A 27,849-nucleotide genomic window follows, 5' to 3' on the forward strand; every position below is an offset into this window, starting at 1 on the left:
AAGGGGCTGCAGGTGTTTACATCCACACACACACTCCCACTGCTGGCCATGGTGGGTGCTCTTGCACAGCTCCAGGCAAAGAACAGGAAATTTCCTCTGATTCCCTCCCCACCCTACTAAGAGTGGAGCAAAGGGTGTGTTAAAGAAACACTACTGAGCAAAATAATTTATGAAGACAGATTCCTTTGTATTAGAGATCAGTTGAGTGAGTCCAGGGACTAGCTCAGGCATCCCTCCACTGCCCAGGGGGGTAAAAAATATCCCCCAAAACCAATCAAAAAACCCCTCTCCAGCTTTGAAAGGGGATGTGGAAAACAAGAGGGTGAAGAACACAGTAAATCAAAGAGTGCTTCTAAGAAAAGCAGCAGGGTAAGATTGTTCCCAGTCTGAGAATCACTTGGGAGTCAGCAGTGGCCCCACACCAACATGGAATTATCCTCTGCAAACCCCCTGCAAGGGCCTGCAGAGAGTTCCCTCCTCCTGCCTTTGTTCTGGGCAGTGTTTCATTCAGGGGCCAGTTCCCAGGAGGAGTTCCCATCCCCTTATTCCTGGAGTATCCCAATTTTCTGAAGCATCTCTCAGAAGTAGTCATCCTTCTTGCCACCAGCTCCCTGCATTCACCCACGGTCCTTCCGCTCTTGGACAAGCTCCAGGTCATCAGTGTCATCCACCTCCCCTCCATGATCCTCCTAGGGGTACAGGGAACAGCCAGGAAGAAAAAATCAGCAAAAAGGAAATGCTGGAAAGGGAGACCCTAAATAACAGCTCACTATACTGTCCCTAAGCAGAACTGTTCCAACAAACCAGCCCAGCTTTAGAAACCTGGGAAAATAGGGAAGAACCCACCTTTGCCAGGCACCTTTAGGTGTCACTGGCAGGACACAGAGGTGTCACCATGATCAGACAAGGTGTTTTAAGCACATTTAATATCTTGGCAGTACAATTCAACTTTGACATCTCAGCCTGTTGCCTCTGCTGCATGAAGAGCAGAATGAGGGGCAGATATGAAGAGCAGATATGAGGAGCTGACATTTTACATCCACCACATTTAAAACTGTGTCACAAACCCCACCCAGGACATGCAGCAGCCAGCAAAGCCTCCATGGATGGTTTTAGCTCCAACCATCCATTGCAGACCTACAAGAGGCCTGGATTCACCCAGGGAAAAGAGACCTGACACCAACGCTGCTCTGCCTACCCCCTATTTCCCTACTCCATTTCCAGCAGGCAGCCCAAACCCTCAGCTCCTCAGCAGTCCTGGGGAAACTGCAGAAAAAATCCTCTGGAGCCACTCACAAAGGGCAGGGAGGGAATGAATGAGACTGGAAGAGGGTTCATTTCTATCTGTGAGCCAGAAGGTACCAGGGTGAACCTCTCTAGCTCATGCTTGAAAAACATTGCTCTGGCCTTGTTGCACTGGCACAGCCTGCGATTCATCACAGTTGCTGTTTGGGAAGCATCCCACAGCTCAACTGCTGCAGTTAGATGCAGACAGAAAGAAGGAGGGGACAAAGAGCACAAAGGGTGCTCTGAACACCTGAAAAAGGGAGCAGTGGTCTCCAGGTTCATTCTGGAGACCTCACTGAGCAGGCAGAAGCAGACCTGGAGTCCCTGCTCACATCCGGCTCCCTAAAAGCTGAGTCCTCCCCAGCTCCTGGCTGCCAACACACCCAGGTGACACCACAGCAGAGGGGGAAAGAGGAAGAACCTTGGTGTCGTACAATTTCTTGCTCCTGATCTTCTTGGTAGTCCTCCAGTGGGTCTTCCCTGGGCTTGGGAGGTCTGGCAGCATCCTGAAAAACACAGCCAGGCATGGTTGAGAGTGCCCCAGCCTGCTCCTATTCCCTGCCAGGGACACAGCTCCCTGGATGAGAGCCCCAGCTCTGGAAGTCAGGGCTGGATCAGGAATCAGGGGGAGCAGAGGGACAGTCAGGCAACACAAACTCCGTTTATTTTTTCCATCCAGTCTCTTTTCCCACCTTCTAGCAGCTCCTTCCACGTGGAGAAGGATGTCTCTCCTGCAGCAGGAGGGCCCCAGGGCTGTTGCCTCAAGCCCCAGGACTCTGGAAAACTTTGAGTTATTTAGTGTAGAGCTTTGGGGAGCACAAGCAGAGCCAGATCTGAAAGCTAGGTATTTATGTCACTAATTCTTTCCACATTTTCACTAATCTCAAGGAGGTGTTGCTCTGCTGGTGTCAGCATCTCTCATTTGATTTCCTTGGCCTGGATTTAGTTTTTTCTTTCTTAATCCCACTGTTAATCATGATTTTAGACCCTGACAGATAAAACACTCCTTTTTTAAAACAGGCAATGTTCAGCTGCTTGTCAAAACAAATGAACATTTCCCTGATACAGAGTGGCTTCAGGCAGCAAGAAACACTTTGTGAAATAAATGGATTCCATCTGCAAGGAGGCAGGCAAGGAGACAGAACTCTCACGTGTTGTCATTGCTGCCAGGAGCCTTGGACAGGGCTGCACTGACCAGAACTCGAGCAGAGACTCAGATTATTGTCTCTGGTTCTGGTCCCAAGTGCATGAAAAGTACCTGAAAAAGCCCCTCTGCAGGAACAGCTGGGAGTGAGCCGTCCCCTATTCCACATCTCTCCATCCCTAAGGGCACTTTAAGTGCCAGGGGGGACTTCAACAAGCAGAGAGGATGAGGCCAGAGCAAGCTCTGGTACATGGCTAAAAGATAGTTTCCTAAATTCTGTCACCTTTGCTTATTCTGCTCCACTCTGCCCCAGAGCTGGAGTTGCACAGCTGCTTGTACTGGTAGGAAGCACAAACAGAAGCAAAACAAAGAACCAAAAAGTCCTATGAAATGTAAATTTCAAGCTTCATTACAGCCAGTGGAAGAAAAAATAGGTTGGTTTTGACCAGCCTGCCAGAGAGCTTTCTCCTGCCTGTCACATCCTCGCAGTGGGATTATGGATCCATCCAGGAATCTGATGTTTCCCTTTCAGTCCTTAAGCTCTCTGCCCACCCATCCCCAGCTGAGGATCCCTCCCTGGTCCTGCTGGTTGTCCCCAGTCAGTCACCTTTGGTGGTTTCTCCTTCAACTCTTCTTTAACGCTGGGCTCCTTAAACTTCTCTGAGCCTCCCATCTTCTCTTCAAAGTCAGGTCTCTCCAGCTCAGCCTCCTCAAACTCATCCTCACCTTGGTTATTGGGGTCCTGGGCAGGATCTGCAGCATCAACTGGCATCTGGACAAGAAAAGCCTCTTGTGAATAGCTTACAGGATATTTCCTCAGGAGGCAGAAAGGTGCTTTCCCCAGCAAGAAGCGCTGGCCTGGAACACTTCGTTGCACCTCTCCAAGCCTTTTAGTACTTGTTAAAAAAACCCAAAACAGTCTTTGTTATCCCTCCAGACCCAAGGAGATTGGAGCTGCACATGACAGAAAATTCTGGGCAATTATTGACTTATTGGACTCTTATTCCAAGCCAGAGTTGCATCCAGGTGAAACATGGCAGGATGAAAAGATGAAAACTTTTCACAGCCAGGTTGGATGGGGCTTGGAGCACGCTGGGACAGTGGAAGGTGTCCCTGCCCATGGCTGGAAGGAGGATGAGATGAACTTTAAGGTCCCTTCCAACCCTTGGAGTGGATTTGTGATGCTGTTGTTACTCACCATGGGCTCCTGGACTACGGCCTCTTTCTGTGAGTGCATGTTCTCCTCCCTGTTGATCACTCCTGCATCTGCCAGGGACAGGGACAGGGACAGGGACAGGGACAGGGACAGGGACAGGGACAGGGACAGGGACAGGGACAGGGACAGGGACAGGGACAGGGACAGGGACAGGGACAGTCAGTGGGGTCTCCTTAAAGCCACTGCCAGCAGTTTTGTGCTTTATGTCAACCTGCTCGGCGCAGCCAATGCTCTGTGTATGTGTGCAGAGAAATACCATAAAGGAAACCATTTCCGTACCCATTTCCAGCTCCTCCTCATCCACCCTCTCCTTCTCTGCTGCCTGCTCTGCCCCTCTCCTCGGGCTGGGGGGCTGGGGGCTGCCTCTCTGTACCTTCTGCCCAGCCTTGGGGGCAAACTGAAGGTCCTTGGAGTACCTATGTGCTTGTTCCTCGTCCATCTGGGCATTCACCTTGCTAACGAGGTCCTTCCAGCTGCAACCAAACAGAACCCCCCTGCCTCAGTAAATATTCCATAAAACCATTTCATAATGGCAAGCAGAGAAAAACTATACTCCAACACATGCAGAAGTTTGGCCTAATTTAACTTTTTTTTAGTCAAAACTAGCATATTGTATTAATTACTGTGATATCTGCTTGAAAAAGAACATTTAATATGCCACATGGTAAGAAATAAGTTCTGCTTTGTAAATACAATTTATTGTAGAACTCCCTTAGTATTATTCATATGACAATGACATCCACATAGCAATAAATTCCAATTCTAAACAGGTTCTTACTCATGACTCCCACATACCCAAACACGCACATCTAATTGTTTAAAAATATTGAAACCACAAGTCCTCTTCATTGTTCCAACTTAATGGAAAATGAAGATGATACTAAATTAAAATGAATGCTTCCCAAATACCTCAATAGCCTTAGTCAGGGGCAGCTTCAGAAGCAAAGAAGGGATGAAATCCCATTGACAGGGACGCAAAAATAAGTGAAGCAAAACCTTTTAACCCCAGTAAGTTACAGCAAATTCCAAGCAGGCTCACTGCTTGCTACAGCCTATCCTCTACATGAAATTTAAAAACTTTTTAAAGACATTTCAGTTTTTTAACTTTTGGAAAGGACAAATGGCCTTAACTTTAGCAGCTCTTTAAGCCAGCACACAAACAAATGAGATTTAAAAGTTTGCTTAAGACATTTCAGTTTCTAATTACTGGAAAGGACAAGTGACTTTAACTTTAGAGGCTCTTTAAGTCAGCACACAAACCCTTCAGTGAGAAGAATCACTACCCAACCCTCAGCTCAGATTTTCCCATTATAAAATCATCGAAAAGCAGGTTGGCCATCAGCAAGAGCTGATCTGGAACTCACTGGTCAGAGCCTCCCAGGGCAGTAATTCCTGGATGTGTGCCCCCCTTGTGCTCTGCTGCAGCCTCGAGTTGCTCTTGGCTCTGGCAGGGTTGGGTTCTGTGCTCTTTATCACAAATCTCAGCCCATATCAAGAACAGACTGTGTAACTCCTTGGTGATCTGGAGTCTTGTAACTCCAACTGCTCTGTAACTCCTTGGTGATAGCTCCAGGAAAAGCAAAACCAAACACCTCAGGATCCCTGTCCTCACTGAAATCCCTTGCCAAACAAATCAATGCGGTTTTCTGCCTCATGTGAAGTGACAGGAGCCTGGCTGGGCTCAGTGTGGTGAAGAAAGGCCATTCTGCCATCACAGCCCTCAGCCACACCCACACCAGGCCCACACCAGGCCCTGCCTGCAACAACTGATGCCTTAGCATTTCAGCTTTTCTATTTTTCATCTGTTTGTAACCCTGCAGTTCTTTAGTGCATGCTATAAATCCATACTGTGATATTGGCTTTTCACAAATATTAAGATGAATGTTCTATGTTATATGCTTTTGCTATGTCTTTTTCTTTTTCTCCTGCTAGCAACTTTTAGGCATAGGTCAAGAAGATTTTTGGACATTAGGGCTAGGTCCTGTCTTGTACAAATCAAGATAACCTCCAGGGAACAGATGATGGGGCCCAGGCTGCTATCAACACTGACTGCCTGTAGAAGAAAGAACCCCAGCCCAAATAAAAATATGATAAAGAGAAATTAAACTTCTAGGACGCATGTTCTAAAAAGGCAGACCCAGGGTGTGGCCATGCAAAATACTTCTTGGAAAAGTTTGAATATGCATTAAACCCCTACAGCAGAATGGGATAAAAGGAGTGTTCCAAAGATACCAGGTGTGCTCTTTGCAGTGTGCCAAGGCATCTGGCTGTTACTCTTTATTTTATGTTTCCTATTGTCTTTATTAAACCTTTTCAAATTTAACAGGAGAGTGAACCTCATTTTCACAGTGCAGAACTCTACACTCCACGCACAGTGTGAGCTGCTGCATTCCCATTTTGGGCAGACACAACAATTCCTCTCCGGGCCTGGGAATCAAGGACACCTCACTGCCCCAGGCCTGAGAGATGGAAACAAAAGTGAGTTTGGGGCAGCAAACCTGGGGTAAATTCCTTCATTACCTGAAGCTGGAATTGGAGGATTAACCGCCAATCTGCAAATGGACCAAATTTATAAAAGTATAAAAACCCATGAGCCGTGGTCCATTTTGGGTGGTTTTGTCTGTCCTAAATGCACCTGAAGGCCCTTCCATAAATAGAACTGCTTTTTATTCTCTTAATTTTGTCTGGCCTCTGTTTTTAGGGACTCCAGAAAAGGCATCACAACCACAATATCCCCTGGGCTGTTCCTGCTGTGGTCCCTGCAGAAGTGACTTATCACAGCACTTTGGGGAGGATGTGGCCATTTAAAGAAATAATCAAAGCACAGTTTCTGCCCTGGAAAGGCCACAGGTTAAGTGATCAGACAAAAATAGAACAGAAGAAAGGGCAGGAACGGGCTGAGTCTAGAATGAAATCCAGAAGTTTCGTCTACAGATAAAACAGAAATGAAATCCTGTTTGCTCCAGTAAACCGAACAGACACAACCTGCACACACACAGGGGATAAATAAATTAAAGGAGGAAGCACTATTTTCAGAGCCACTTTTTGGATTGTGGCCAGGCTTTGATGAATTGCAGCCAGACAGAGACATTTTCTTCCTTTTGCAGAACAGAACAGTCTCCTGCCAGGGCTGCTGAGACAACAAATGGTTTCCCCAGTGTCTGTACAGCATCCACTGGATCCTGGGCCCTGCCAGGCTCCCAGGAATTCTACCAATACCAGTAACACACCAAAAAAAGGCTGTTCCTCCAACCATTTTTCAAGCAAACCCACAATAAAGATCAGAGAGACCTGTGATGCTCCTTTTGGGCATTTTCACCCCAAAAGCTGAGAGTGGAAGAGTTTTGTGTCACCAACCTTTGCATTTGCATTTGTCTGATCCCTGCTGAGTGGTGGTTGTCTGGTACTGGAGGCTTTTCTGCTAGAGAGGGTTGTCCTGGATCAGCCAGGGACAGCCCAGGAGCCTGGCTTTCCTCATGGCTTCGCACCTGGATGCGCATCACCATCTTCACATCCTGCACAGGAGACACATGTAGGCACCTGGGATGGCAAACACCACCAAATCTGGACAGGTTTATGGGCCACAAAATCCTTTATCAAAGAATAAACATCTTGAAATGCTTCAAAAAAAATCTACAGCCCACCTGCCCACCCTGCAGTAGAAGACTCCTCCTTTAGCACAGCCAAAAAGGAATAATTCAGATCGTACATTACCCGAGTTTATCTGGGGTAGGTGAATCTCCAAGAAAAGAGGAACAACAAAACCGCCTCTAAAATACCTCTCCCACATCGACATTACTGTAATTAAAGTCCAGCCATGCTGCAATTACTGTCTTTTTTTTAAGAGATTTGCTGTCCATAACTCCCTCAATCACCCCAGGAGGCCAGGGGGGCTGCTTTGATGATTTATTCTTTGCAGCCTTGGCTGAAGAACCCACTCCCCTGAGCCTGGCCACAAAACCACCAACTCAGTGTGTTAAACCTGAGGCCAGCACTGCTCACATGCACCACACCACAAACACCAGAATTCAGAGCCTTCACAAGCCAAGGCCACACCAAAGCAGTGCAGAACCTACTGGGTTCCCGTTGGGCAAGCTGTTCATGGTGCGGGTGAACCTGACCACGTGGCTGTCCCCATGCTGCACTGGCCAGGCTGGCACGGCCTCTGGCAGTGAATTGGCACCCTGTGCTGGGGCTGGCTGACTGAAGGGCACATGTGGCTGTGGCCTGGGGCCATCATGGCTGGAAGATCCCTGTCCTGCCAGCTGCTGAGCACTGGGCACCGCTGAGGGCAGCGTGGGATGGTTCTCCTGGTTGGCCTGGAAAGACTGCAAGGAAGGAAGGAAGACAAGAGCAAACTCAGCTTTGTTATCTTAAAGCTCCACCAGCCTTGAAGAATGCTTATCCCTGGGTTTTCCTGGGAGTACCACACCTTCTGTCTCCCCAGCTGCAGCTGGCTGCTGGCTGGCACCAGGGGCTGCTGCCCCTTCCCAGCTCCTCCTCCTCCTCTCAAGCCTGGCATCTTCTGGAGAGCTTCCTTGAGCTGCCTGAACTCTTCCATTTGGGCCTGAGGGGAGGAGAAAGACACAGAGAAACCTCACATGGAGTTTAACATATCCCTGCTGGGAACAGCCACTCCTTATTTGTCTGGCAGAGGTGCATTTTGAAGAAAATGCGTATTTTATGCATATGAAAATTGGAGAAAATTCACAGCCATTAATGACAAACCCAGATTTCTATCTTGCCGCTTTTCCAGTCTTGCCTCTCATTTTATTGCACTTCTACCCTGAGCTGCTGCATTGATTCTTTTCCTGATGCTGTTCAGTGCAGGAGCCATGGATTAACTCCTGCCTTTGCACAAGGATCGTATCCTGCTCTTAGCTGTGCCTCCCTCTCCTCCTCTACCTCCAGATCACCTGATTTCCTTCCAGTGGAGGCATTTCCCCCTGGATGTGCTCATCCCAGCAGGGCTGACAGTAATTGGCATAATCCTACTTGACAATCCAATTTACTTTGCAAGACGAAGGAAAATCGATTCTCCTGGACTGGGTGAGCGAATGCAACCCATCTCTCTCTTTCATCTACAGCCCTGAAAAGTAGGACTTGAAAAAGCCACTCAGAAAAGCTCCTCATTTCCACCCTTGTTATTTATAGGAAATTGAAAGGGGGAGATCTTTTTCATGTGCTTGCCAGGGTACCTGGCAATGGACCAAATTAGGGACTGGGCAGAGTAGGAAAGCTTCCAAGCAGCAAGCAAAGTTTAGCAGGAAATTAATTCCTGAGTAGGCTTTGTTGATTTTCAGTTCTTCCCCATGAAATGTGACCTTAAAATTAACATTAAAAACAAAACAAACACCAACAAAACCTCTCAGCAAAGCAAACACAAAAGGAACGAGGAAAAGCCAGCCAAGAAGGGTTCCTGGGATATTAATTTGTAGGAAACTTCCAGTCAGGACAACCCAGATGGCTGCAAAACTTGTACCCATCCAAGCATCACTTGGAAGTATCTGGAATGTGGGGAGACATTCCACAGTTGGGAATTCAGAGGCTTTGTGCAGAAAATCTGTATTTTCAGCTGCTGGGATAGACTCCAGGCTGGAGAATTTTCCAGAGTGGATCTACACTACCAACACCATTTTAGGCAACTCACCACCCTGGAATACAGCTGGAAACTGGATTTATTATTTAGAGAATATCTGGATGCGGACCCCAGGTGGTTACCTGGGCATTGAGGAGCTGGGAGTGAACCTCCTGGTGGGCCTTCCTGAGGAGCTTGCTCTCTTCTCTGAGTTTAAACACAGTGTCTGCAGGAGAAGAAGAAATTTGCTTAAAAGAGAAAGTTTTTTCAAGTGTGGCATCTCCCTTTCTCACCATCGATTTCTCCTGACCTCACAGATCTCTCCAAGCCCAGGAATTACAAACCTACTCACCATTCCTTCCAGCACTCCCAAGAATTCCTTCTCTCCAGAGTCTTTCCTACCTCCTGCTCTCAGCTCAGGCTCTTGCTGTGTTTGCCACAGGACTCAGATAATGCTTTTTTATTTCCCGTCCCCCTTGCAGCTGAAGAGAAGGGGGAGCAGGGAGTTACTGCCCCTTCCTGGGGGAACTGGGAGGTTAAGGAAGAGCCCCAGGAAGGGTTTGCCAGCTCTTCTGAGCCCACAGATTCCCTCCTCCTGCACAGAGAAGCTGCTTCTTGATGGTACAAACAAAAAAAAACCCACGACCCACTTAGAGAAAATAACCATGGGACAGCTTTGTCCTCAGGCACGTTTATTCCTGAGCTTTTAAGGAACAGTTGTGCCTGCAGCCTCCAGGTTGGAGCTTGAAAAAGAGCTTTTTCAAACTCTTTTCACGCTCCTGAGCACTGCAGCACCAAGACATGCGATGTGCTGAGGTCTGGGGACCATCGTGTACCCTCCGACAGAAAGGAAAGGCTGTGTCCCAAAATGCCAGCCTGATTTTGGATCCTGGATCTCTCAGAACACCCCCAGGACAGGAGGCACCAGGGTTTCTCTGAACACACAGTTGCAATGTGGGCTGGGATGGGAATTTTTCCATGACTGGATGGTCTCTGTGGTGGGCTGTATAGCACACAAGACTCAAAATTACAGATATTTCTGATTACAGGGTTTATTTTCTTTATATTCAGCCCTGGGACAACACATTTTTCCACTGAGGTTGGGTGCCATGCTGTTGCCTTGCAGTGAGGGTTGACATCAAATTGAGAATGGAACTCACTGAAAGCCAATCTAACAAAAACCCCTCCATTCCCCTCTAACTATGTGTATTTCAGGAACACAGACAATCAAATACTTAGATTTCATTTATTTGTCCTCAATTTCCCCCTCTCTAACCCAAAAGCTCGTCAGATATTATACTGTGCTTTGCTGAGCAGAGGGAAAGAAATCCAAACATCCACAAGCAGATTCTGACGTTCCAGACCTCATCAGGTAGGAACAGATGCAAATCCTAAAAGCCCCACAATGTAATTAAACAGCAACTGAATAAAAACTACCCTTTGGGAATTAAAGGGATCAGCATTACCTGCAACACTCACACTATTAAACTGCATTTTACAGACCTACGTCATTCATTAAAAAAAGTGTGTTTCATTTTGCTCTCAAGCTTAAATGTCAGAATTTGCAGGATTTGTTCCAGCAGCACCACCTGAGGCAGGACAGTGCTCCAAGACACTGCACATCGTCATACAAAATTGTTCCTGGGGGTGTTTTTGGGGGCTTACAGAGGAATCTCTGCTCTCTTGATCCCAGTCCTTCCTCAGCCTGGTGTTTTTTGAGTTTTTATTACCCTCACCCTGCAGGTTGGTGACCTCGCTGTCCTTCTCCTGCTGCAGCTGGGTGAATTTCTGGCTGTGGGTCTCCAGGCTCTTACGGTGCTCCAGTTTCAGGCTGTTGTGCTGCAGCTGCAGGTCCAGCAGCTGCTTCTTGACATCATCGTGCTGGTTCTGGAGAGAAGAAGAAGGCGGCTTAGAGTCAGTTCTAGGGGAGTAATTGAGTATTGCCAAGTGTGTCTGTTTAATCAGTTGCTTGAGGGGGCAGGAGAAATGTTTGTTCCTCCAGTGAGGCAGCCAGAAATCCCAAGTATAATCAAGCATTCTCTGTGTTCAGTGGTCCAGGGGAAGATGTAAAATGCCAGTTAAACTCTGCTTTTGGGAGGAGGTTCTGGGGATTTCCTTGGGAGCCAGTAAGCTGGAGGCAGAATTGGTGGCAAGTCCCTTTCTGGGACAAGGCCAGGAGCTGCTCCTTCAGGAATCCATTGCAGTGCAGGCCATGAAATTTGCTGGTATCAAACCAAACACCTGTGAAACACAAATCCAAGGGCTTTCCCAGACTTCCCAGACCTCTAAAGGACATTCCCTGCTCCTTTCCATGGAATCCCAGCCTGCACAATGCAGGGTGGGAATAATCACCTTTGAAGAGGGTCGAATGCCCATGACCTTCCTCAGGTGTTGGACACACACCTGGACACCCTCTGCTTGGTTTGCTTCCCAACAGCCTGGAAGTTCTCCAAGCCACCCCTCAGAGCTGCTCTGACAGGACCGAGAGCTTCTGCAGGGATCCTGACAGAGCCCATGTTCCCCACAGCACCATGGGGCTCGCAGGCATCAAATTCCAGGGTAACAAGACTCTCACAAGACCACAGACTATTTCAAGCAGGTCAAGAATTCACCAGATAGAAGTGAGGTGGAAAGCTGCTCTCTTCTCCCCTCCCCTCTTGCAGAAAACACGCAGAAACATCCTTTTACTCAGATCTGCTGAACCAGAATTCACCTCCTTTGGTTTTTTTTTTTGTTGTTGTTGTTCCCATGGTAACCCACAGAGAGATTCCTTCCACAGTTTGTCAACACCAATTATGTATGCAGATTGAGTGGCTCTCAGGTGAACCCTGGCCCTGCCACACCATCAGGATTCAGGCAGCCATTTCAGTGAGGCTTCCTGGGGGGAAAAATAAAATTTAAAAAATATTCTTCTTTTTTTAAAAACCTCTAAATGCTATCAATGCTTGCATTTATCTCCCAGAAAACAAAGTGTCTGTGGCCCAGGCATTCCTCCTGAAGCAATTATCTTCCATTAAAAGAGATGTAGCTGTGCTCCAAAAACACAGGCAGTGCAGAAGAAAAGATGGAGGGGTCCCAGAGACAGAACAAGGATGTCAGGTTAACCAGATCACAAGATCTGAAAGGAAAATAAAGAGAACAGAAGATTCCCGCTTCGGCTTTCAAAGGTACTTTGAGCGCTCATCTGAGCCCCTAGCAGAAAGCACTGCAGAGGAACCAGTTCCCTAAAATAATTTTGATACCAAACATCTCAGAAACCACAACATTAGTGAGGTTTGATTTAAACAAGTAGCTCCTGTAAAATCCAAGGAATTTTCAGTTCTCATCAGCTCAGGCCAATTAATTTCTCAACTATATTCTGCCTGTGAGGTGATGTGCATAATTTGTGTTGCCAGATTGCTCCCAGGCAGGAGGAAGGGAGGAAATTTTCATCCTCTGACAGCACCAGGAGCTGGGAAGGGAGACACATGCCTCAACCAAGGTCTCACACAGCACCCAAGGCTGCTGCTTGTCCAGCTCAGGGAGCATTCCCACTCCCAGCTGCTTTCTGAGGACTGGGACCAGAGGGGGCAAAACTCCAACAGGAATCCAAAGCTGCTGCAGACAGGAGGGCTGGAACAGCCCACATGGGATTATTAATCAGAGAATTTAATTATCTGCAAGCAGAACATTCCTGATCCAGTCAGTTCCACCAAGGCCAGTATCCTGAGGAGCCCAGGGACCTCTCATGTCCTTCTGAGTGAGAAGATTCCCTTCTCCACCTCCCAGTCCTGTTGTCTCACTCAGTCAAGCAGCACCTGCAGGATACAGCACATGGATGTTGTGTAAATGATGTTTAGTGCAGCTGGGGTGAGGGGTGACATGACATCTTGTCCTGGCATTTCTGGGTCCCTCACACTGCAGTTTGTGGAAATCATTATTCCCAAGTCAGCTCATCTCCCAAAAATCAGGAGTTCTTTCACTCAGAGCAGCAAGTTCTTCCCTCCCACCTTCCTTCTGCTGTTTAAACAGCAGGAAGTGCCTGAGATGTTTCAGACCTCTCTCCCAAAGGCAGAAACGATCAGGTGAAGGTGAAGAAGGCAATAACAGCACCTCAAACCCAGGTATTTCTGCCTTGATTTAAGAGCAACTTTGTGGACAGCAACTAGACAAAGTGGAATCAATAACCTGGATGTTTAACCCAAAGCAGAGGAAGGCCGCACATAATTTTTCATGTTCCAACAGCCTCAGGAAGTCCACACCAGAATTCCTTGGCCTGCTGCAGGGAATGCCAGGATGCCTCCTGCAGAGTGATGGCAGCCAAACATTTTCATCTCCACTCAAGAAGAAAAAAGGACTTTGTAACACAAAGCCTGGCCCCAGCAGGAACCCAGACACAGGCAACTGATGCTATTTTTAGGCAAAGTCAAGCCCCTCTGAGGGGCTGTGCCAGATTTGAATCAGACATTAAGGGAGGACCAGAGCGCACCAGGGTGACAGCCGTGGCCAGGAACACCAAAGCCAGACGTGCTGCTGTGGCTTCATGGAACCCTTTGGCAATGTTTGGGACCTCCAGCCCAGCTGCTTCTGTTCAGTATGACAGGTCCCATTTCCCAGGTGATGACATTCCTGGCAGCAATCTTCCTCCTGAGCAAGCCAGTTACACTGGGAAACATTTTTGCCTGGGCTGCAGTGACAGAAATGTCACCCAGAGCCTCATAATGGGCTAAAAAGTGCTTTTTCAGGCTTGGGGTGGGGGTGGGGTGGGTTGAAATCTCCCACAGTCCCAAGGGCTGGTTTTGTCTTTCAGCAGCTGGAAATGGAGTTTAAAAAAAACCTAGATGGTTGGGGTTGTTTTTTTTCCCCACCCCTCCAATAAAAGGAAGCAAGAGAAAGGGAGCCAGGAGACAAAAAAAAGCTCTGAGTGTCCCCTTGAGAGAAGCAAAGCAGAGCATTCTGCTCAGCCTGCAGTTGCTATGAAGAGGAATGTTGCTGTTGCAGAGTGTTCCCAGAATCCACAGTGCTGAAGAATACCCAAGAGACAGAACTTCTCCCTTTTCCCCAAGCTGGAATCCAAAAGCCAGGCAGCTGGAGGTCCAGCTTAGTTCAAGAAATCCAGCCCAGGGGTGCTAAGGGCAGCTGGAACCCAGCCCTCTTTCTCCATTCCAGAGTTAAATTAGCATTTCACTGCCAAGGTTTAGACTAAAAACGTTTAAAAAAAAAACCATCCCAGCAGCCCCCAGTTGTGCTGCTCCAACAAAAGCAAAATTGAACATCAAGATACAGATGTAGAGCAGGTGATAAGCTATAAAATGCTATAAAATGCTATAAAATGCTACAAGCTGCCCTGCTCTGAGCCTCTTCCATGGACTGGAATATTTTGTACAAGCCCAAAGGGTGAGCTCTAATGAATAAACCCATTTTCACACCGAGACCCAGAAAACCAGCAAAACCCTGAATGATAAAAGTGCAGAAAGGCTGCTATTGAAACAAGGTGTGGGTGAGAGCTGTAACCTGAGACAGAATCAACAGGGAACTGCCCTGGACCTGAACAGTCAGGGAGGAAAGTGGATCAACATGGATCTCACCAAGCGCAGGAATCTTAGGATTTTCCATCCCTAAGAACACAGCAGCGAAACCTTCCTTACCTTCAGGATCTTGTGCTGGGAACTGAGGGCTCCGTATCTGTTCATGGAGTCTTGCTGGGGAGAAAAAAGATCCAGCAGTGCCATTAGAGTCCAGAAAAACCCACACAGAAGCACCTGCCCAAATTCACACCCTCAGGGAGGGACTGGGACCAGCCCACCTTGGGGACGAGCAGAACATGCAAGGCAGGAAAAGAACATTTTCTCAAAGAACATTTTCAAAGAACATTTCCCAAGCAATTTATTAATTGTGTGGTTAATTCACATTTTGAGTGGTTTTCTCCAGCCCTCAGGGAAAGCCCTCAGGATTTTGTCCAGGCAAGGCCTGGTGCTGAAGGAGATTCGTGCAGTGAACCCCTTCCCGCAAGGCTGAGCTCTCCTGGCAGCAGCTGAGGGGGAGGAAGAGAAGGCAGCAGAGCTCAGGCTGTCACCCACACACCGAAACTGCAGTGTTTCCACAAAAAGGAAAAAAAAAAAGAAAAAAAAAAAGGATCACTAGGCAATGGAGTGAGCCTCAGGCAAACTCTGTACTCAGGCAGAGCAACCAAACAGAGCTCAGCTAGCACAAAGCAGCAACAGAGAGGGATTCACCCCTCCAGAGGGGTCTGTGTCACTCCAACAGCTCAGCTCAGGCTCACCAAGGGTCACCCCCTTCCTCTGTGTCCCCAGGGTGCCATTTTTCACCTCAGAAATATCATCCCCTCACAGCAGGTGTGGAGTCACCACCCGCTGTGCCCAAAGGCTTTGTCCCCAGGACAGCAGTGCCACCTGAGAGGGTACAGTCCCAGCACAGGCAGGTTCACAAAGCATCTGCTGGCGTCAGGGTTTGGGCACTTCAGAGCAAAAGGAAGCAGCATCATGAAGTGCAAATGACGGGCCATGCAGAGACTGCCACTACAACCCCCAATTTAATATGATAAATACTCAATAAATACTCAATACAGTCTGAAGTATCCCCAGCAAATGAGCCCAAATTGCAAGGGAGTTGCCCACCATTAAAAAAAATTCAGATATTTTTCTGTCACAGGCTGACATTCACCCACAGAGGAGCAGCCTAAAAGTGATTCCCCTTCTCCAACATCTCATCCACAGATGCTCTGGGAAAGGAATAAAGCCAGCCTGATAACTTGAGTGAATGTGACAGACTGTATCCCAGGGATGCATTTCTTCCCAGCCCTCACTGAAGAATCCTTTTCGTCACTGAGGTGGGGAGTCCACAGGCTGGTGAAAATCATCTGACAATCCCTAGAGACAGAAAACAATGGATATGCTTTGCCCAGCACCACCATGGCCTTTCTTCCCATGATGAGCCTTGCATTCAGCCTCTTCTGTCCCATGGAATTCACAATTCCCCTGTCACACCAGGAGCTGGGAATCATCTCCTTGGCTGTCACACCTGGGAGAACAGGCAGAACAACTACAGCCCTTTCCCTGAGATGGAGTAAATCCTCACTCCTTGAGCAGAGGAGTCAGCCAAAGTTCAGCCTGTGCCACACACAGACGGAGCCTTCCAGTGGCCTCACGACCCTGGTGGCATCAGAAAAAATATTTGCTATTGTCCCACAGACAGCATGGGACAAACCACACCTACCTTCTCCTTGTTGAGAGCTTCCTGAGCTTCTAACTTGTACACTAAAAAATCTAGAAATGGGAGAAAAGGAGACAGTTTAATGAGCTGGAATTTGACAAGGATCTGGTTTGGATTTTGCAGAGGGTGGGGAGGGAAGAAGGAACTCAGCCCCTTGCTGAGCAAAAGCCTGCCAGTCAATAAACTGGAATGCAGATGCTGCCGGGAGACCATTGCATGCCCCTTCCATTTTTCATAAGAGTTGTCTACCCAAAAAATGCCCTTCCTTTGCCATTCCATAGGCAAGTGCATTGATGGTCTCCTACCTCACAAACAAAAAGCTGCAGCTTGATGTCAAGGAAGCTGAATAACTTTTTGAGGTACTCTGAAATGAGAGATGAGTCAGGAAAAGGGGAACCAAAGTTGCTGTGAGACCCAAACTCATGTGCTGATCTCATCTGTGCCAGCTTCTTAAAACAGGAACACCCCACGACAAGGTAACATGTATAAGAATGCTTCATTTCCTCAACAAATTAATTAAAGAGGCAGCACAGAAATGCAAGTTCTGCCTCAGCCAGGCAGCCACAGAACTGCAGCCAAACCTGTATGCTGGATACAGCACCCAGAAGCACAGAGCATGCTGGAGTGAGGAGCAGGGATGCCACACCACACACCACTTTTAAAGATAAAACCCAATTTATTAAGTTGCCAACAACAATCCGGGGCAGAGGGGCCTGACACCCAAGCACAGCACTCTGCTGAAAGGCACATGAGTTCATCATGAGTTGGGCTTTCTGCTTCCTGCTGTATTCCATGGTCTTAAAAGGCCCTGCATGTTTGTGTCTCATCCTGAGCACCAGCTCTGCAGGACCTGGCAGCCTGCATTGTCCAGTGATGCTGCTACCACTGAGCACCTGTAGAGCTCAGCATCTTCAGTTCACTTTTGGGAGAAAGCTGACATCTTTCCAAGGAAAAAACATGGTCCAGTGCCAGGTTTCGTCACCACTTGAAGTGTTCAAACACCACAACAGGAGGGCTGTTACTCACAGACTGGCCTGAGGACAAATGTAGGAGTAGGAGAGAACACAACCCACCTGCCAGCACCCTCTGCCCACAGGCACGTTGCTTCACTGTTCCCAAATTCCACCCAGGGACAGCCACTGAGGCAGGAGAGGCTTTGGGGACAGCTGGGGCTTTGCCTGGGACTCACCTTCCTTTGTCTTCTTGTGCTCCCCTCGCTCCTTCTGCAGGGATCGCTCCAGCCGGGACCGGTGCTCGTACACCACTGTGGGAACAGAGAGAGGCAGAGCATGACACAAACCTCAAATTTAGCCCCACATATCTTTCCTACCTGGAAATTATTCTCCTACCTGGAGCAGGGAGGGGACATTTGGGCTGCAGACCATGGATATTCCTGATATAACACACTTCAGTCTCACCCACAAATTGGGAGTATTTGCACTCAGGTTTTGCTTTCAAGCTCAAGCTACGATGTGCAAGAGATGCTTTAGTGATCAGTGGCTAAACTGTGCTTTTGTGGGACAAGTGCCTGCCAGGCTCAAACAGCCAGAGTCACCTGTTCTGGAAGTGCATCAGCACCATGCAGGAGAGATTTTTTCCCCTTCCACAACCCAGGCCACACACGAAACTAAGAACAGAGAGGGCTGAGCTGTTGCAGTAGTGTCACAGTGCAGCTGGTCTGGACTGGACAAAGTAAACCTAGACATAATACAGATCTAATCTAGCCATAACACAAATCTAATTTAGCTAGCCTAATTCATGTCTGAACCACTGCACACCACTGGCCAGGACGTTGGGCAGGGAGAGAAGTATCAGCCAATGGCTGTCTAACCCAAGAAATTTAAGTGAGTTCTGAATAATAAATGGGGCTGTTTTTTCTCATGAACACCGAGGGCACAAGTCGTAGATCTTTGTCTCCCCACCTACGACCGTCATGTTACACTGAGCAGCCATATGACAAATGGAAGTGCCAGAGAAGCCTCCTGATGGATAGTGACGAATCCACTCTGATGTGTGAATGCCACCACACTCAGCTCCAACAGGCTTCTCATGCCCTCAGATGGGCCAGGATAACACTGGGCAGCACTCAGAGGGAGAGGCGATGAAAGCAACCTCCCAGATCCAAGATGCCTGCAGAGACAAGACTTTTGGGGGTCAGTTGTGCCATAACTCATAGTCTCCAGGAAAATTCAGGCAGTGGGGTGCATGAAACCAGTGCTAATCCATTCCCTGCTGAAATCTTGGCAAGCCAAGAGCCCCAAGTGACTCATTCTCTCACTCCAAGTGGATTTGTGGACCCTGACAGCTCCACTCAGGTCATGCTGGAACAGCAAATTCCTCTGTCCTTTCTGACTTTCCTCAAGGGGCAGCAAGGGGCAGAACCATAGCTGAGCCAGGCTGAATCCTTCCTTGTCTTTGTGAACACACAGACATCCCAGTGATGAAGATGCTTCCCCTGGACTGGGCCACTCCACTCAGACTTCCTTCTGAACCACATTGTCCAAACCATTCCAGCAGTGGTTTCAACCTGGAAGGATGTTTCCGTCTGCTAAGCAGCAAGCCCATCTCTGCAGCTGTCCAAGTGTCTCCTCCGTGATAGCTTTATTTTTAGGAGCACTTTTCCCAACAGATCGCTCAGATGTCACCCTGAGGGCCTCCCCAGCTGAGCACAAGAAGGGCCATGGGTGCTTCTTCCCTCCATGCTAGAAAAGCCTTGTCCAAGGGAACTGTCAGCTTGAGAACATCAGCCGCTTCACACAGGATTTGGGAACCCTGGGCACTCACTTTCTGACGCTCTCACGTCTGACTTCCTTGCAGTCTGATCTAGCAGAGCTCCTGAAGGCAAGGCTTTGATGTGATGGGAACTTCCCACCAGCAATGGGCTGTGTTAACACCCACAGCCACAGATCCTAAGGATCCTAAGGATCTTCCCAGAACAGGGAAGGCTTCAGGGACAGCTCCAGTTCACAGGCTGTTGATTCAGAATTTTACAGCACAAAATCTGGCTCTCCCTGACCCTGCTTTTGTAAGTCAGATAAACTGAAGTAACCTCCAGTGACTAGAAAATAAAGTTTTAATCTCTCCTGCCTTTCCTACAGGTCCCCAGAGCCGAGAGAAAGTGGGTTTAGCTTCACACAGAGCAGGAGGTCAGCACTGCACACAGCAGCATCTCAGCACCTCGGGGTGTTTAGGACGAGCAGTTGGACTTTGATGATCCCAGGGGGTCCCTTCCAACTCAGGACAATCCAAAATTCTATGATTCTTTACTCATCTTTGTGGTGAGAGACAGCAACAACTCATCTGACCCAACTGGCACTGCACAGTTCCTGAGGCCAGGGAGCCAGGAAGTCTTGAACAATTTGCTTCTACAAGAGAGAATGGAGGGTGGTCAGTGTCTAAATCCAGCTGGAATCCAGCCAGGACTCGGCTCTAAGGCACCCTCACCTGCTGCCAAAGGAGCTGCTAAAACAATGAAACCCCTTGCTGAAAAAGCAGGACCAGGTGCAGAAGAGGACACAGGAATTAAAGTCATGCAACAAGTGCAGGGACAGAGCCCAGTGCCCCAGGTTTGTCCCCAGAGCACTGCAGGGAGCAGCCACAGCACCAGAGCCACAGCCAGATGTGCCAGGCACTGCTGCACTGCCAGACTCCCATGAGCATCACTCCCATCTTCCCCATGCCAGGCTCCTCCCAGCAGCCAAATCCAAAAAGAAGCCTTGCCTTTATTAAAACTGTTGGACAAGTGAGTGTCTTCTCAAAATAAAAAAGGGTAGCCATGGCAACAACTGTATTTAGGGATGGGAGGACTGACAGGCGGTTAGAAATCCAAGCAACAGGCTGCAGCTCTGCCAGTCACACATATTTGGGTGGAAAAAATATGAGCTTGGCTCAGTGGTTGGCCTGTTGTTCCTAGAACTGGGGCTCCCTGAGGCTGCCACTGTCATCCTCTGGAGAAGCAGCCCCTCTCTCCAAGAGGAGCAAGAGATACACCAGGAAGGAATGAGGGTTCTGTAAGTTCTGCCCTGCTAATCTCTGCACATCCCAAACCTGGGATGCAGGTGGGAATCGTGGCTGGGGCTGAGCTGTACATGTTTGATTACCTTGTGGAGCAAGGAAAAATGGAACCAAACCATGAGATAACAGCACTGAACCTGAACACACATCAGATCCATTCCCAAGGCTGATTGGATATTGTTTCCTGGAGGGGAACATACACACCCCCCACGCTCTGAAAACAGAGCACACAGCCCTGGGCACCTGGCGGGAAGCTCCATTTGCATCACAGAACCATCAGGAGAAGATGTAACCCTAAAAGACGCAAATGTCGAGTCACAGGTCTGCAGAATGCCCCAGAAATCCAGGCCATAGGAAGAATATCCCTGGACGTGTCCAGGAAGGTCATGCCAGATACCCTGTATTTGATTTTATCTGGGGAAGTGTTCCCATATAAACACTGTGATCTAAACGGACTTTCTTAGGGGGTGGGAGCAAATGGGTTAAATAATGTCTTGACCTTGAGAAGAACAATTTTTGGCCACCTCGATTCATTCTGGGGGCACTCCAGAGGCAGCCCGTCCTCCAGCATTAAACATCCCAAGTGCTGCCTACCCCGAGGGGATCCCCACCAAACCTCTCCATGGGGAGCTCAGCAAATCCCTCCAGAGTCTCCAAATCCTGTGACAGCTGCAAGAAACGTCGCCTTAGCCCAGCAAGGCTGGAATGATAGGCTGGACAAAGGAGATGAGAGTTCAGCGGTGGGGTAACCGCGTGTCCTCAGCCTTCCCTGCCGACAGCTCCCCGTGGGCTAAAATCCTATTTTCCCACAGTGAGGCATTTATGTAAAGAGGACACACGAGGGGAGAGACGGGGAGGAGGAATCCACACGCTGTGTTTGCCTTCCGGTCTCCGCCAAGTGCTGGTCAGCGGGATCAGAAAAGCCAATTCTTCCTCCTCCTCTTCCTCCTCTTCCTCTTCCCCTCTTTTTAGGGAGATAAATTCTGCAGCATCCATCAGCCCTAAAATGCTGGCACGACTTTTTTAGTCTCGGATCAACCACTCGAGACAGAAGTGGGTTTATCGCCTTGCAAAGGCAGTGGGCAGCAGCAGACTGTGACAACAAACTTCAGTCAAAGATCCCTTCCCTCTCTGCTCACTTCCACACGGGGCAGAGACAGCAGAGCCGCATCTCAGAGCCTGACCGAGTAGCCCCTGCGTTTTCACAGCCTCACATTTCGCGTGACAGGGGTTTAGATCTGCAGCCAAAGGGAGAAGAAATGTAATAGACGTGACGCAGCTGAGCTCGCCGATCCCCCTGTGCTGCGAGCAGCAAATTCAGACTCAAGGCTGCTCTAATTTCTGACATCCAAATAGGGGGGAAAGGAAACGGGAACAGCATCTTTAAAGCCAAGAGCTGAACGTCTCCAGGGAACCCTGCTCGTGGCTGGGAGGGACAGAAGCTGGGGCAGGGTGTGTACACACAGACACCTCCAGAGCCGGTCACTCACCTTGGAGCTGGGCTGACAGCGCTTCCTGCTGCTGTTTGTATTTCTGCGCCAGCGCTTCGGCGTTCCGCACCTTCTGCTGCAAGTGGTTGTAGAGGAAAACTCCGGAGGTCAGGCAGGCCACGGTGGCCAGGCAGAAGGCGGTCTGCATCAGCCCCTTCTGCCTCCTCGAGCACATCCCGGTGCCCATGGCGGGGCCGGAGCGCGGCGATGCAGCGCTGCCTCGCCGGCGACGTTAGAGCATCTGATTCTTTCCGCCCAACAGCCCCTTTCCTCCGCAAACTCGCAGATCCCTCCGGAAGATACGATCGCAGGCTCGCCTTCGCTCCCTCCCAGCCCTGGAGAGGCTCCTGCCGGGCTCTACTCCTCGCTGTACATCGAGGCATCGGTGTCCGAGAGGAGCTGCCGCATCCTCGGCCCGGGGGGCGGCCCGGGGGGCTGCGGGGCGAGGGCAGCCGGCGGGGGGCACCGAGCAGGAGCACCAGGAGGAGGAAAACTTTTGCTTCCCATGTGCTGCGGCGGAGGGGGGGGGGCGGGAAGGGGGTACCGCCGCCTTTGGCTCTTCCCACCTCCCCCGCTGGAGCAGCCACCGGAAAAAATAACCCGGCGAGAGGAGGAGAAACTCTTGGGCCCCCTCCCCGCGGCTTCCCCCGCCGGCAGCTCCTGGAGGAAGTGGCGGCAGCGGGGCCGGGAGAACGGCCAGGAACGCGGCGGCGGCGGCAGCATCCGGGCTGCGGCGGCCGAGAGTCCGCCCTCGGCGGCGGGAGGGGCTGCGGGGACCGGGGGGGACAGAGGGGGGCAACAGAGTCCCGAGCCCTGCCGCCCCCCCGAGGGACCAGCGTCCCGTCCGCCTTCCTCTGCCACCGCCGGGACCAGGCATCACCTGGACCACTGTCGTGCCGGTGTTCCCTGCTCCAAACGAGCTGCCGGCACCTGTTGCTAACGGGAGATGGATGAGAGACACAGGAATGGATTAACCGGGAGAGCATCCTCACGAGAGCTCCTTAAAAGCTGTGGTTTCTCCTCGGGAAAATAGGAGCTGGTAAAGGCAGGAGGGCGGCATGAGGAGAAGGCTGTGAGTCTGGCTTTTTCCAAATGGTTTGCACTGGAAGGGATCTTAAAGCTTGTCTCATTACCCTGAATTGGGCAGGGTCACCTTCCACAATCCCAGGGTGCTCCAAGCCCTGTCCAACCCGGCCTTCGACACTTCCAGGAATGAGGGATTCCGAGGAGTTTTGGACATGCCCACCACGTGGGCTCTTCTCTTCTGGCAGAGCCCAGCTGGTTTTACCCAGGTGTGTGATGTACAAGATGACCTTTAAAGGTCCCTTCCAACCCAAACCATTCCATGGTTTTGTACCTCATGGGACAAACAAAGCTCCTGGAGGCTTGCCTGTATTCTGAGCTCAGATCTAAGACCCCCAGGTTTGTAATGAATCTTCTCTGCACCAACACCCTGACTGTTAGATTGGCTCATCTTTTGTCTGAGCTCACAAGGATATTTCTTCTGGAATTCTGCCACGTTCCCTCTTTCAGGTGCCTGGGGAATAAGCAACAATCACAACAGTTCTTCAGCAGCAATTCGCCTCCAAGAATTGCGCATGGTGGTTTCATAAATGTTAATTAATTGAGCTTTACAGCACTGCTGGGAATTAGTTGAGTGACACTTCTGTCACCCTCATTTGTTGTCAAGAAAACTGAGGCACAGTATTCCTGTAAGGATATGATTTATCCAAAGTAACTTTTTTATGGTAGGATTTCCCCCACCCCAAGCATTTTAAGTGGATTTAGTGGATTTGTTCTGCCAAACCTTGGGTGAGACTCAGCCTGCTGGAAACGGGGTGATTTGGCTGACGGTCCTGGCTCTGGGTGCAGCTTCCACTAAACATTACAGGCATTCCTTAATGAATTAACTCATTATTGCAGTTATTTCTGAAAACCAGAGTAGCACCGATGTGAGGTTTCCCGGCAGCATTTGTCTGCCATGGATTGCGTGTGTGTAGGACCACAGATAACCTCATTGCTGATTCCCAGATATTCAGTTCAAGACACTCCACTGCAGCAGACAGATTACACAAACACCCAACCCTGGGAGATGCTGAATGCTCCACCATCTCTTCAGGCAGTTTGTCAGGAGCTGGAATGTCTTTTATCTGCATCCTGGGGACTGAGCAGGCAGCCCATGGGATGAGGGTTTCAGTCTCAATTTTGCCTCTATTCAGCGCATTCTTCTTTTTTTTTTTTTCCCCTCCTGCACTCATTAATTACTTCCTCGTGTGCTGATTCCTGCCTAACACTGTGAGTTTTTGAGGTTTTTGACAGAGAGGAGCTTAGAAAAGGTTAAAATCTGGATTAGGGAATGTTTATCTGATAAAGATTTGATTGACAGAATTTCTGTGAGCAGGCACTTCACTTTTGTAATAAATTACTCCTGCGATAAACTCAGGTTTAGATTTAACCCCATATTTTCTGCACCAGATTTAAGTCCAGTGAGAGCCAAAGGCTTTGATTCATGCTTGTTCTTTATCAATATTTATGTGATTCAGAGGATCCTTCCTTGTGCAAATTCCCACAACATCCCACATTTCTAAAGGTCTGCACGAGTATTTTTAGGAAGACACAGAGGAGGAGAGACCCCTGAGCTCTCAAGCAAATTGACCATACGTAACAGCTCCCTTCAAACCCAACTCAAAATGCTTTGTGCCTCAGTGATTATCTGATCATCTCCTGTTGCTCCCTCTAATCCAGTGGGTGATCCCATCTGATGACAGTTTTAAAATAATAATCTGAACAAAACAAGCAATTCCCATGGGAAAGCTTGGGGTGTATGTACTTGTAAAGAAAATGCCACTTTCTATCCTGTAGAACAAACCGTGAGTATTAACCATCTGTTCAAGTAGTGCAGTGCTGGAAAGCTCCAGCCTTTTAATCAGAGCTTTGGATTCCATAGCAGGCATTTAATCAGCTGTGGAAGTGTTTTCAGCCAGGTTATGTAAATGCTGTCAAGAAACCAAGTGGCTGAAAAAAATGGATGGAAGGAATATGCTGGGAGGAGGCAGAGGGGAGGCTGGATTGTTTAGGGGTTGCAGTTTTATAAACCTACAGATAAATGGGCAACATCCACAACCCTTTCACACTGGATGATCACCCTAAAGGCTTTATGGAGTTTGGATCTGACCTGTAGGGAAACCTGCTCTGGGAATCCCGTGCACAAATGTGGGAAGGAATAGGCTGAGCAGGGGAGGAGTTTGAGGCAGGAGTCCAGAGGATGAGAAATGACAGGCATGAATGTTTGAAAGAGTTCTGAAGTGGACACCTTGATGTACATGGATTTAGAGCACGAGAGGAACCAGCACTCCTGGAGGTGCCTGCCCTTCCCCACACAGAAATTCCCAATTAATTTCCTCCAGGTGCAAAAATACCATAAAATTTAACCATTCCTGGGGAAAGATCTCATCTCGGTGTCTCCAAGGTTAAGGGGTGGGAGAGCTGAAGCATTCCTGTCTTCCCATTACAAGAAGTGACAGCTTCTAATTAGAATTCATTAAAGGCAACCCCAGGGAACTGATGGGACCATTTCTCAGGATGTGTTGTTGAAATTATTTTTCATCTCACGACACGTTGGCTCAGTGCTCTGAGTTCTCTTCCCTAAGCCGACAGATGTCCTTTGAGTCATCTGTGCTGTTCCTAAAACTGAGGATTTGAGATCCCAGAGCCCTTAGCAAATTCTGGGCATGGTCATGATACAAGAGAAGGGGAATGGTGGAGCAAAATGAGGCATAAACATTGGTTTTTTTGAGTTACAAGGTAAAACCCATCATCTAGATGACCTTTCCATAGAAACTGGAGCACAAGGAGATCCACAACTACTGAGTGTCCAGATATTTTGGCAGTTATTCGGTACTTACCTTAAAATATCAACTCCCAGAGTGAAAGTATTCTGAGAGAAACTCTTTATTCCTTAAAAAAATAATCTTTACTCCAAAAATTTATAGTGCAAAAACTTCTACCATGTGAACTATTCCATCTTGGATCCTCTGGAAAAAAAACCCCCATATTTCCCTTTTATTTCACCTCATCTTTTACAGTTTAGACTGGTAATCTTCCTTGCTTTGAGTCCTGGACCAGTCTGTGATTTGGGATAGTTTTTAATCTAAAAGCAATAAAATTGGTTTCAGGGGGGTGAAACCAAACAGAGCAATGAGCATACTCTGCTCAGAAAATGCATCACAGTACACTCAGAGCCTGTGACCCCATTGCCTGTTCACTTTTACTGCCTTTTCAAGGTTCAGACATTTTTATTAGAGCCAAAGAACATTCCAGCTTCCAAAGGTAATAAAAATGCAGTGTGCCAGAAAACAACAGTGAACAATAGCAAAGGGATTTTTGGTTTGTTGAGGTGCTGCTTCTGCCTCTCTCAGGGTTCCAGCACCACCCCCCTTATAGGATGGACACCATGTAATCCCAAATTCCTCCTTGGCTTCATGCCTGCAGGGTTCTGAGCGGAGCCCTTTAATTAAGGTTTGTGAGCCTCTGCTCACGAACTGAAGGACCTGGGGGTTCCAGCTCTGGGCTCTGCTCAGCCCTGAAGCATCAGGCAGCCAAATCTGTGGTGGCTGGAGCTCTTCTTCTTCGATTGCATCCTTCAGTCTCAGTATCAAGGCAAAAGCAGAGATGCCAGGACGAGCCTTTGCACGTGGATAAGATGGATAAAGTCTCAGCTGCCCATTCCAAAGGAAAGTGAGTAGCAAAAGTTGGTTGAACTCCTGCTCAGGGGAAAAAAGCTTGGCAGGACTGATTGCAGCCATGAATGTGAGCCCTCCTCACCTTGAGAGTGAAGGAATTTTTCTCTAGGATTTCAGTTTCCTCCTATTCCACACAAGCTCTGTTCTGGCTGGAGAAAAATTGCTCCACAGACAGGCAGAGAACACTGGCACCAGCACAAAAATTTTTCTCCCTACATGACCACTGAGCTTTACAAAGTCCAGTAACCCAGCAAGGCATATTCTACAGACTGCAGGACATTGCTCCCTAGAATCATCTTGCAATAATGCGTTTCAGAAAGTCTGCCTCAGCCCCACCATCCTGGATCATCCGGGAGTTCCTCACACCACCACCAGGCAGCATTCAGGAGGTGCAGACATTCTCCTGGCTGTGGGTGAAGTGCAATTTGTCACCATGTTGCTGAGGGGGAAATTTCTGGGGAAAATAAAGAATTTTTTAATTGTTGTTAATCAGGCTGGAGCCTGAGCAGGCAGTGCAGGTGATGGTGAGACGAAAAGGCAGCAGCAGCGTGGAGCTGACACAAACACTCAGCAGCAAATCCGTTCCGGGCCCTCCTCCAGGATGTTCTGCTGCACCCTGTGGCACCTCAGGATGACAGAGAGATGAGAATTCCTCATGATCTCACTCCAGTGTTTTTCCAGGGGAAGCTTCATGCCTGCACATGCATTCTGTGGGATCAGCCAGCCTCATCACTTGGACACAGGGCTGCTTTGTCTGACTTCATGCTCTGGAGATATCCATGACACATCAAGCTGGAAAGATCATTTATGAGCAACTCAAGCTGGCATTTCTACACATGAAGTGTCAGCCAGGGAGGTTTCAGTCTGGTTTTTAATACTCCAATAAGCCAAGAGTTTAAGTCATCTCTGCTTTGTCACTGTGTGCTAACTGTAGCCATCAATAGATTTAGGGTGAGATTTTAGACATTGCTTAATCATTGTTAGTTTTAAATAGAATAGACTTCCCTGAACTATACATTTGGGTTCTGAAAATCCCATTCAGCATTTTTCCTGCACATGGATAATGGGAACACAGTCCAAAGGGTTTTGTCAGAGAGATGTGGAGTCTGAGGTTCACATCTGTTTTCAGAAACAATGAGATGATCTGGGACTATCTGGGAATCTTC

At 48.7% G+C, this 27,849-nt stretch overlaps 1 protein-coding gene across 4 annotated transcripts; it reads right to left on the reverse strand.

The window, feature by feature from the left end:
* Positions 1 to 6: 6 nt before the first annotated feature.
* LOC131587339 (Golgi integral membrane protein 4-like) lies at positions 7 to 22,392 on the reverse strand. Of its 4 annotated transcripts, none has more exons than XM_058855084.1 (14): positions 21,942 to 22,391; positions 17,627 to 17,701; positions 16,441 to 16,490; positions 14,853 to 14,906; positions 10,956 to 11,112; positions 9,369 to 9,451; positions 8,080 to 8,214; positions 7,724 to 7,975; positions 7,005 to 7,162; positions 3,927 to 4,120; positions 3,630 to 3,691; positions 3,039 to 3,203; positions 1,722 to 1,793; positions 7 to 689 (listed from the first exon to the last, which is right to left on the reverse strand). In XM_058855084.1, exons 1-14 carry the CDS (start codon positions 22,126 to 22,128, stop codon positions 618 to 620), a joined length of 1,716 nt encoding a protein of 571 aa, XP_058711067.1. In that variant the 5' UTR covers positions 22,129 to 22,391; the 3' UTR covers positions 7 to 617. The 4 variants fall into 4 exon arrangements, with proteins under 4 accessions (XP_058711067.1, XP_058711064.1, XP_058711066.1 ...); XM_058855081.1 differs by having other exon boundaries at positions 3,630 to 3,697; positions 21,942 to 22,387; XM_058855083.1 differs by having other exon boundaries at positions 3,630 to 3,697; positions 10,962 to 11,112; positions 21,942 to 22,384.
* Between the last annotated feature and the right edge of the window lie 5,457 nt (positions 22,393 to 27,849).

This window comes from Poecile atricapillus, chromosome 22 (genome assembly GCF_030490865.1).
Source record: "Poecile atricapillus isolate bPoeAtr1 chromosome 22, bPoeAtr1.hap1, whole genome shotgun sequence".
Classification (NCBI taxonomy): Eukaryota; Metazoa; Chordata; class Aves; order Passeriformes; family Paridae; genus Poecile; species Poecile atricapillus.

Coding starts and splice junctions, on each gene's coding strand:
- LOC131587339 (XM_058855081.1), bottom strand. CDS start 22,128: ATGGGCACCGGGATGTGCTCGAGGAGGCAGAAGGGGCTGATGCAGACC. Junction 7,976..8,079: donor TGCAGCTGGGGAGACAGAAG/GTGTGGTACTCC, acceptor CCTTCCTTGCAG/TCTTTCCAGGCCAACCAGGA. Junction 4,121..7,004: donor AGACAAATGCAAATGCAAAG/GTTGGTGACACA, acceptor GTTTGGTTGCAG/CTGGAAGGACCTCGTTAGCA.